The sequence below is a fragment of the Branchiostoma belcheri genome, unplaced genomic scaffold (genome assembly GCF_001625305.1).
Source record: "Branchiostoma belcheri isolate BF01 breed outbred unplaced genomic scaffold, Haploidv18h27 scaffold148, whole genome shotgun sequence".
In the NCBI taxonomy this organism is placed as follows: domain Eukaryota; kingdom Metazoa; phylum Chordata; class Leptocardii; order Amphioxiformes; family Branchiostomatidae; genus Branchiostoma; species Branchiostoma belcheri.
The window spans coordinates 71,941-82,641 of NW_017802913.1; the positions used below are offsets into that span (position 1 = coordinate 71,941).

Consider the following 10,701-nt stretch of genomic DNA (forward strand, 5'->3'; position numbering starts at 1 on the left):
ACTTTACGGTACGGCCCGGTCCGGAACCCGTTATCGAACGCTTCCATGCCTTCCATAAAACGATTCGAATGCGTTTCGCCCTAACCGCGTGTGCCCCTTTCGAAAATTCGAATACAGAATCCGGACGTTGGAACTGATGTTGTTGCATTTGAGGGTTTAGGGGCACCAACTTTTGGCTCATATTGCATTGAAAGGCGCGTTTTCTTGGGTGGGTATGATATAAATAAAATACAACACGGTGTATTCCGCATCGCCCTCGGTCCCGGCCCTCCCGCGAGTCGGATCGCCCTCCGGCCTGCGGCCGTCGGGCGATCCGACCCGCAGTCGGGCCGATACCTCGGGCGATACGGAATATCCCGTGTTGTATTCTATATGTACATGACATTGTACATAATGCAATTACAAAACTCAGAATTGACTGTCACAAACTAAGTATAGAAGCCGGGAGATAAAAAAATTAAATCCCATCCACTAGAGGGTTTGTCCATTTTGTCCTGAGCTAATTGAGGATGAAGATCACTTCATGATCGTATGTCCTAAATATATTGTAACGTAATTCGCTATACAATAGTATAGCTTCAATACCAGCATTTATTTCAATACCAGCATTTACCACTATGAATTTGAAAAAGAATCTAAATTATTATTATACATATTGACTAGTGACAACCGCTGCATGTTTTATAGTCATGGGGATATAGATATGTATGTATAGATACTAGAAATTCCTCCAAACATTGTAAAAGTACATACCTATCCCATACTAGCCCTATCCCTATCCCCAACCTGATTGTATCAGGTTAGACTTATGAAAGTGTAGTTTTGGCATAAGATACCGTACTTTGTACCCTGTACAATTGTTGGGCAATAAAGTTATTAATAGTATAACTAAGTCAGAAACATCAAGCTTTAATGCTTGACTACCTTTGACTACCTAAATGTAACTGACTTAATAGGCATAGCAGGTTCCTCAGGAAATTTCTTACCCCATTTTAGGCCTACTTATAATATTAGACAAAGTTTACTCTTATCTCTGGTTCCTTAGCTAGCTTGAAGTGTGGCTCTCCTCAAATACAGGACCTCCATTTAATGTCTTATCTGAGGGAAGTCCCTAACGAAAGCTAGATATACTTATTTCCACCTGAGTGAAGTGAGGAAAAGTGCTTTTAGCAAGGGAGCAAAACCGGTGACATGACAGGATTTGAACCTGAGACCCAATGGAGCCACACAACCCGCACACCCATTTCTGAAGCAGTATCAGATGTACAATCAGGTCTAATATTTATTAGACTAAGAGCATGATAAGTGTATTCTTATTCTGCACTGTTGGTGTGTAAAATGTTACTGTTACAGCACAGGCCACGAAATACGCATAAATTTTTGCAGGACGTTCTGCAGGAGAGTGTGGGACGTTCGGCGGTATATTGCGGGACATCCTGTGATATATTGTGGGACGTCCTGCGGTATATTGCGGGACATCCTGTGGTATATTGTGGGACGTCCTGCGGTATATTGCGGGACATCCTGTGGTATATTGTGGGACGTCCTGCGGTATATTGCGGGACATCCTGTGGTATATTGTGGGACGTCCTGCGGTATATTGCGGGACATCCTGTGGTATATTGTGGGACGTCCTGCGGTATATTGCGGGACATCCTGTGGTATATTGTGGGACGTCCTGCGGTATATTGCGGGACATCCTGTGGTATATTGTGGGACGTCCTGCGGTATATTGCGGGACATCCTGTGGTATATTGTGGGATGTCCTGCGGTATATTGCGGGACATCCTGTGGTATATTGTGGGACGTCCTGCGGTATATTGCGGGACAGCCTGTGGTATATTGTGGGACGTCCTGCGGTATATTGCGAGACATCCTGTGGTATATTGTGGGACATCCTGCGTGAGATTGCAGGATGTCCCGCAGAATTTTACAGAACTGTCCACTGGTAATGTGAAATGCCACTGTGAAACTTCTTCTACGTGAGAAATCTTTCACGATATTTCGGTCGTTAATGAACAGCCTTTGTATTTTGATATTTACATGACACTTATACCACCTCATTTTCACGTCTTTGTTGATAATTTGTGGACAATACGGGGGATTATCAGCGCAGCAGGTCCACGGTCTTGGCCGTAGGTGATCGATGTTTACCGTTTGATACTCTGAGTTTGTTCCGATTCGTGTGATTCCAATAAACATCTCACATAACTATGAACTCAAGAATCATGGATGCATCGATGCCTGTGTATGAGCTAACAAACAAAAATCCAATGCCAAAACTGCCAGACATTTTGCTCTTCTCCGCTGGAACAGCGCAAGCCGGACCTATCAGACACGTAATGTGTATTGTCGACGTGCCACGGCATCAACAATTTTCAGCAAGGCATAAAATTGCGACCTACTTCGCTGATGAAACCACTTAAGCCTCGACTCTGGCAAAAAATGACGAACAAGTTTGATATTGTCACTGTTTGCAAGGACTCTATATGTTGTAGAAGCTCGTTGCTGTTTGTGAATAAAACTGAATTCAGAACTATGTGATACATTTTAGGGTGAGGCCTTTTCCCAAGTTAAAACATTACGAAGCTGTTGAAGAACTTGGAGATCCACCTTGAGATGTTTTTGTCTGTTTCAGTCGAATCCACACTTTGATTGGCCACCGTGGTGAGATCAGCAGTGCTCAGTTCAACTGGGACTGTTCCCTTATAGCCACAGGATCCATGGACAACACCTGTAAGATCTGGGATGCCAGGACAGGTCAGGCTAAACCTTACCACCACAACAATGGACTATGTTTACGCAATAATGACCTTAAAGCTGCATTATGTAACATTAACTTAAATACAATACAAAAAGGAAATTTTATGGTCATTTCTAAAAGTAAGTTGAATCAACACTACTCCTGACCATTGCAAATGATCATGAGTGCCATTCGGAAAGTGGAGGTGCTAAAATATGACACCATATGAGTGTGTTTAGAAGCTTATTAAAACACAGCTGTTACTGTAAGCCATGTTGGCTTACATTCTGGTGTGGGCACCACAAACTGAGTGCTCCTCAGCGGGCTGTTTTAGCACCAACCATGATTGTCAGAAATGTGAGATAATTGCGCAAATATGTTGAACAGTGGCGGTAAATTACAATAACATTATTGAATGTTTGAAAATGTTTTCAATCATCCTGATAAGTCCATAAAAAAGATAATAATAATAGAATTTTCCCCACAGGCCAGTGCATAGGTACGCTGCGAGGCCATGAAGATGAAGTTTTGGATGTTGCCTTTGACTACACAGGACAGCTGTTAGCCACCGCATCAGCAGACAGTTAGTATAATTCACATATTGAGACACTGAGAACACAAACTAGCAATGATCTAAACTCTCTTCAATTGTGCAGACAACATTATCACTTCAGACCAAGCCAAAACGAACATAGACACCTCCGAGGTGTCTATATATATATGTTCACATATTGTGGTGAAGCCATAATGAAAGTGTGCTTAGAAAAATGGCAGCTTTCCTTATCCAGAATATGTTACCTTCGTAGAAGGAAACATTGTTATATTTCAGTCCATACCATGGTATGGATGAAATATATTGTGTTCCCTCATGTTTCTCCTTCTCGTCCTGCCACTCGTTCAGAGGGATTCAACTCCGCCATCTTTCAGCCAAATGACTTGAAATTTGGCATGGAGGTAGAGTGGACAAATACCCCCAGACGTTTTTTTCATTTTTTTGAAACATGCCTTTGAAAAATTTTTATGAAGGTTTTTGGGGGCATTTTTTGACAAAAAATTGATTTTTGGATCCTGAGCCCTGGTATTACAATCAAATGATATGACATTCAGTTTAAGGGTACCTTGAACGTGTGTCTACAGAATAGAAGTCATGTATTTGGCATACACCACTTCCAAATGACTCATTTGGGGGACTTTAATGACTATTTTCAGCAAAAAAGGGCCAAAAGTGCTGTACCCGTTCCATGTTCTATCTAAAGAATGGCCGGTTCCATCCATGGAACACGTGTTCCATTGCGGGTTACCTGAGGTCACATTGCACCTAAGTGGTGCGTAATGACCCACACATTCAATTTTATGTGCCTAAGACCCTCAAAATGTATCGAATCTTATCATTGTTAGTTTTTGCATACCTGTAATAAGATTAGTAAGCTTTCGAGATTCAAAGTACTTGTTGTTGCATCTTTGTTCTCATATAGCTACTATTTAATTCATTTATTTGAGAACCTTTGTCACTTTTGCACTGGGGTAAGTTTGGAATAGTCCACTTTTGCGTGGGAGGGAGATGGACTGAAATATGCTGTATTTGTCATGCAAATGTCGGCCTTTCTAGTTTTTGCTCTGTTTCTTCTTCTCTTTTGCTTCTTCTTCTTCTATCTCCAAACACATAAAAAAACATCACTATCTTTAAAACTACAGTAACAGTAGGGCTGGGAAAACTCGAAATTGGTAGATGGGCACATGATCCACTCGATCTTGCCCGACATACTGTACATGTCAAAAATGATTTTATTGAGGAAAAACGTATGAAAAAGTTGTATTTTAAGCCCAAAATCGAATTTTAGATCCCGTTTCGAATTTTAGAACCACAAACTTGTCTAAGACAGGGGACAGTACGTGTCTAAGCATGGCTTCAACATAAGGCCATGTTGATTTGATTATATGGATGACATCCGCGCGCGCATGAATTTTCGGCCGTTTCCAAAAAAAAAAAGTTTTCAACCATACTGTAAATCGTACAAAACAGTTTCAAAATGAGCAAAAATATACCATAAGTTACAAAAAAATTAATAAAAACTATACCAATGTCATAGAATGCCAAAATCAAACGCAAAAAGACGAAATTGTAAAGAAATGAACTTGAAGACTTGAAGTCTAGATTATTCGCCAAACCATATTCTGTGCCATTTGCTCAACCCTCATGACCACGTAGATTTCATAATGAAAAAAACTTCCTTCGTGCATCAGTTTTGGGGCTCCCGGAGGATGTCATCCATATAATCAAATCAACATGGCCTAAGATAGAGAACAAGAAAACCACAGCAACATTTCCGCCCAACACAACACAACACAACACTTACTAAAAGTAATAATAATAATAAATCTAATCTGGTGAAGGTGATTGAGGTCTATCTGTTTATCACAGGCACAGGCCGTGTGTACAACGCTGTGACTCATCAGTGTCTGGTGAAGTTGGAAGGACATGAGGGAGAAATCTCCAAGGTAAGGTTATACATAACATACATGTACTATATTGTTAATGTTGTTACAGATCAGTATGAGGGCCATTGACCCACTTCAACATGTTCTACATGTACAAGGCTGTAAATGACTTGTTCGCTGTTCACGTAAGATAGGTGTTACATTGTACCTGTTGACAGTATAATATTTTAATGAGGTTGCTAACAATGTGGTTTCAAACATCAAGTAGTTGTGGCGAAGCCCTGATGAAGATAACAAATTGGTCATCAAAACATTGTCATGAGTAAAGTACTTAATTGATAGTCAATTACATTTTTTGCTAGCAGCTATTATAGATTATGTATAAACTGATTCTTTATCAAGAACAACAAAAAGTACAGGGACTTTTATACGGTCTTTTACAAAGCAAAATACATGTGTGGATGACGTCATCCTTCGTACAGAATATATGTATGCGATAACAATAAAGGTTTAACTATTCTCTAACATGGGGTCTCTAAGATCGAAACATTCTTTAATGTATGTTCCTATTTGAACACTGTATCTCCCATGAAAATGTAATTGAAACTAGAGTTCCACGATCTCATACCTTTGCCAAATGATGTTAATCTTTATGACTGACAAAGTGAATATTATTCCTCCTGATTATGCAAATAGGATGCTCATTTGCATGAATTATATCAGTTGCTCATATTCTTCACCAAAAGACAGCTTTATCTTAATAAAGAAAGCCATTCTCATATAGGTTGTTTTAAACTATGTTAAATGAGTAAAAAAATGTTAGTAATGAAAGTATAAAGGCCAGAAATGCAGTCACAAGACTAATATCAGCTGCCACAAACTACATATTGAAACCAGAAGGCATGCCCGCACAAGATTTAAAAAAAAATGTAAATATTGTAAGGCCATGTTGATTTGATTATATGGATGACATCCTCTGAGAAGCATGCAAAGAAATAAAAAAATTTGGCAAAAAAAGTTTACTTCATTATGAAATCTACGTGGTCATAAAGGTTGAACAAATGACTAAACAGTATGGTAAAAGAATGGTATGGCAAATAATAATAAGACATTTTTACTTATTCACATTTTCTTCTTTTCCTGAATTGATTTAAGTATCTTTTTCCAACATTTTTTTTTTGAAGATACAACATTTATGCGCTCATTTTGTATGATTTACAGTATGATCGAAAACTTTTTTTTGGGAAATGGACGAAAATTCATGCGTGCACAGATGTCATCTGTATAATCAAATCAACGTGGTCTAATTCGAATAGAGTAGAAGATGAATGTCACTTTGTTATAGAATGAAGATTGTATGGTAAAGAGAGAAATGAACTGTATAGGTTTGTACAAAACCTATTTCCTTACTTTATACGCTCTTGAGCACTGTAAAAAAAGTTAATATTCCTTATGCAACAAGACAAACCGTCCATCGAAAAACATATGTTCCTTTATCTCTATTATAACTGAAAGGCGACAAGTTGAATTGAATTTTATCTAATGTTTTTAATGTTTAACTTTAGCTAGTTTTATTTTACATACATGCATATCTGTTCATCTTGTTTTGTTTTGATCTGCACCTAGCCCAGTGTGGCAAAAATGTGCAATTAATGTTGTCATTCATTACAATACATAACATTTTGCCCCTAAACTTCCCTGATAGGTTTGCTTCAACCCCCAAGGCAACAAGATTCTGACTGCCAGTGCAGACAAGTCTGCTCGACTGTGGGACCCCCAGAGTGGCAAGTGTCAACAGATTTTGGCAGGGCATTCTGATGAGATCTTTAGCTGTGCCTTTAACTATGAGGGCAATACAATTATAACAGGTAACTGATACATGTATTAGCATGAAAGTTCATCTGCAGTTGGTAAATAATGAAAATTGATCTGCTCTCCAACCCTAAAAAAACTGACTCACTGGAAATTTCAACCAATTCAGTCTTCATCAGCTTTCTGACCCAAGTGCTGTACACACATAATTTTTCCACATGTGTGACATCAGCACTAGGTCAAAGTTTGTCGGAGGTGTGAACAAAATCATCTGCATGTACATGTACATCAGTCAACCTCCTCTCAACTGGGACAGACTAATGACCCAGTGCTGATGTCATACATGGGAAAAATCATGTGTCTACAGAACTTGGGTCAGAAAGCTGATAAAGACCAAGAGATTCAGGTGAAAATTCTGGTTAGTTCTTTGAGTTGGAGAACTGTTAAATTCTCATTTTGTATGAAATTCAATATTTGGTCTGCTGTTGCAGGTACAAAAATGTAACATTAACAATTACCTGCACCAGACAAATTCTACCTGCATCACTTTGGAAAGTATGGATCATATTAAAAACTGTTCAGAAAACTAGAAAGGCCAATATTTGCTTTGGAGCAAATACAGCGATGGGTTCACCACATTTTACGACATGGCAGGGAAAGAATGAGAAACACAAGGGAAAACAATGATTTACATTGATATAACTATAATATGAAGTAACATACAACTAAAACAACAGTTGGATAGCTATTCCCTACTTTATTGGTTAGGATTTTTAATTGCATAATGCAAACTGTTGATTTTCAAAATAAAATAAAAAAACGTTCATGCCCCGCATTCCAATGCTGGAGCAGAAAAGCTTGAAATACCTACCAAAACACTTGAATAAAGACATACTGTCAGTATGGAAATGCTCTGTGCAGGTGTTAATCAAGTTAAATCCCAACAGCCAATCAGCAAGAAATGCTCTGTGCAGGTGGAAATGCTCTGTGCAGGTGTTAATCAAGTTAAATCCCAACAGCCAATCAGCAAGAAGTATAGAGGAAAGATGCCCTGCATTCCATTGTGATGACTCATGCCCAGACGTGGTAAACATGGCACACTAACACAGTAATACATTTGCTATAATACAGCCAAAAAACTCAAATAAAACCATTCTAAAAGCCTGTATCACAAAAATTTAAAAAACGCCTAGGGGTATTTGCCCACTGTACCTCCATACCAAATTTCAGGACCTTAGGCCCTAAAATGAAGAAGCTGAATCCATTTAAAAAATGGCAGGAGAAGGAGAAGGAGAAGAAGAAACATCAGAAAAAGCAATATGGGTTCACCACCACTTCGTGGTGTGGTGAACCCATAATTAAACCATTAATGGTCATTCACAGCACTAGCCTGATGGCAGGTTATTATAATTACATGGTGTTGTGTTGGGGGAATGTCATGAAACTTGATTCTTTGCTGGTACATTTATATATTATTGATTTCTTTTATCCTGCAGGAAGTAAGGACAACACCTGTAGGATATGGCGGTGATACCAGGCAGGAAGCAGAATGTGCACAGGACCTGCCAGACCAGATTATTCATGTGTCAAAGTTACAGCCCTGGCATATAAACATCACCAGTTTGTTTTTGTACACTTGTAATGCACGTTTGAGAGAAGTAGCAGATCTAGACGACCTGAACATATAATGCCCCTATCACATACATCATGCTATAGGATTCTATCAGAAAATATCTTGATGATTCTTAGAATGTACATTTCTGTACCCTGCAAAATCCTGTCGTTGTTGTTTGACAGAAAACGCTATGATTGTAACCCGCTGGCGTTTTGAACAGGTAAATTCAAAGCAGGCTCTATTATTACTTTTTTTACTGATGACAATTATTCTTATTCCTGGTAATTAGGCTTGACTGTCCACTTTATCAAAAGCTTGTCATCTTTAGACAGTGATGATTACCCAAGCCTTATCAAGAATTCACTTAATCCTGCTGGTATAAAGTGTAGACGCATGTCTTTGGTTATTGCATCTATAGATTTCTTTTTAAAGTAAAGTAAAGATCAGTACAAGTTTGATACAGCTGATAACAAGATAAAATTACACAGAATTATGTAAACAAATTGTTCAGGAATCTCTTACATTGCATATGAGCTGAAGAAATAAATATAAAAGTGATAACTATGAATTTTGAAAACTTAAGGCCTACACATTACTCCTATATTGCAATATTTTCTTTCCTAAACTTCCTATATTGTAGCATGATACAGTCGTGTAGCAACAACAATGGATTGTACAACTGTTTTTGACAAATTGACAGCTTCACATCGAGTGTAATTGATAATTAGGCCACAGCAAGTAATTACCTCCATGTCATGTCATGGAGGTTATATTTTCAGTTGCATTTGTCATTCTGTTGGTCAACAAAATAACTCAAGAACGGCTGGGTGGATTGGTTTGATATTTGGTGCGTTGGTAGGGTGTGATGAAAACTGGAAATGATGAGATTTTGGGTCCCCTTGTGGCTTCCTTTGGTACTGCAGCGTAACTTCCGGTTTTGATATTTCGCAATCTGGACATGCTTGGGTCATAAATTTTGGGAGGTTGGTAGCTCTTGTGCACGGGAAGAAGTCACGTGAGTTTAGGCCCCCTAGCAGCTTGTTCTGGAACTGCAGTGATGTTCCCACTGAATCAAAAGCATTTGTACATTAAAAACTTTTATTTTTCAAAGTTGTTTCAGCGAGAAATGGATGTTGTACTAGTTGGTAGTTAACTTAGCACAACATTTGTTTTTTAACAAGGTTTATGATATCTAAATTTGAAAATGTAGGAATCTTGTTGTTTTTGGCCCGTGTTGTTTTTTCCCCTATCGCATTAAATTTTGAGTCTGCGGATGATGTCATCCATAAACTTTACTTCCTGTGGCCTAAAATAATTTGCCACCCTGAAAACACACAAATATACATAATAAGAAAAGAAGCTGCATATTCATCTGCAAAGTGCCTGCCTAAATGGGTAAAGTTCTTCTACGTTTTTGGCTACAATGTATTTTAAAGTATCTGGTCCTTGATTATTTACAGGCCAAACCATACTTTATGTACTTCCATGTTATACAATAAGAAGTCATGTACTTTCAAATTAAAGCATTTTTTTATCGTAATCTTTTACAAGGGCATGTAAATATCCTTTTTAACTCCATGAAAAATGTGTATTTTTTTAAATCTGGGAGTGATAATGTGTGGGACTATATCTTGAGATCTGCTGGATGGTATTTGTCAGGTACATGTACTACGTACATGTAGGTGGGGTGAACCGGACGGTGAAGATCGATTTTGGGCACCTAGTGATTAACTATGGCACTTTGTTCAAATAACTTTGGCACTGGATGTTCTTTGTTCATGATGTCAATTGTTTATTGAAAACCGAAACCCATCGCAGCCTCGGCTGAATTGTGAGGTTTGTACACAAGTCGCACGCACGTTACAATTGCTAGTATCATGTTACATTTCGAAAAATACGTTAAATTGAAATTACGACTTACAACATTTTAAAATCAAATACTAAAATTCGCAGTATAATGTACATTTTAAAAACATTTTTCATCATTTATAATCTTTAAAATAGATATATTTTGTAGCTGCGACAGTTACGCGAGTTAAAAACAATTCTGAAAGAATGGCATTTAAAACACATTCATACTATACTTGAAAGG

The 10,701-nt window shown here is 38.2% G+C and overlaps 1 protein-coding gene across 2 annotated transcripts in view; it reads left to right on the forward strand.

The window, feature by feature from the left end:
* Positions 1-10,156, forward strand: part of LOC109465114 (dynein assembly factor with WDR repeat domains 1-like) — a 38,135-nt gene extending 27,979 nt beyond the window's left edge. For both annotated transcript variants that reach the window (XM_019762255.1, XM_019762256.1), the window contains 5 exons: positions 2,639-2,760; positions 3,231-3,326; positions 5,166-5,242; positions 6,888-7,050; positions 8,491-10,156. In XM_019762255.1, the coding sequence (XP_019617814.1) occupies positions 2,639-2,760; positions 3,231-3,326; positions 5,166-5,242; positions 6,888-7,050; positions 8,491-8,525 (493 nt within the window). In that variant the 3' untranslated portion in view covers positions 8,526-10,156. The remainder of the gene's footprint in view (positions 1-2,638; positions 2,761-3,230; positions 3,327-5,165; positions 5,243-6,887; positions 7,051-8,490) is intronic.
* Positions 10,157-10,701: the final 545 nt, after the last annotated feature.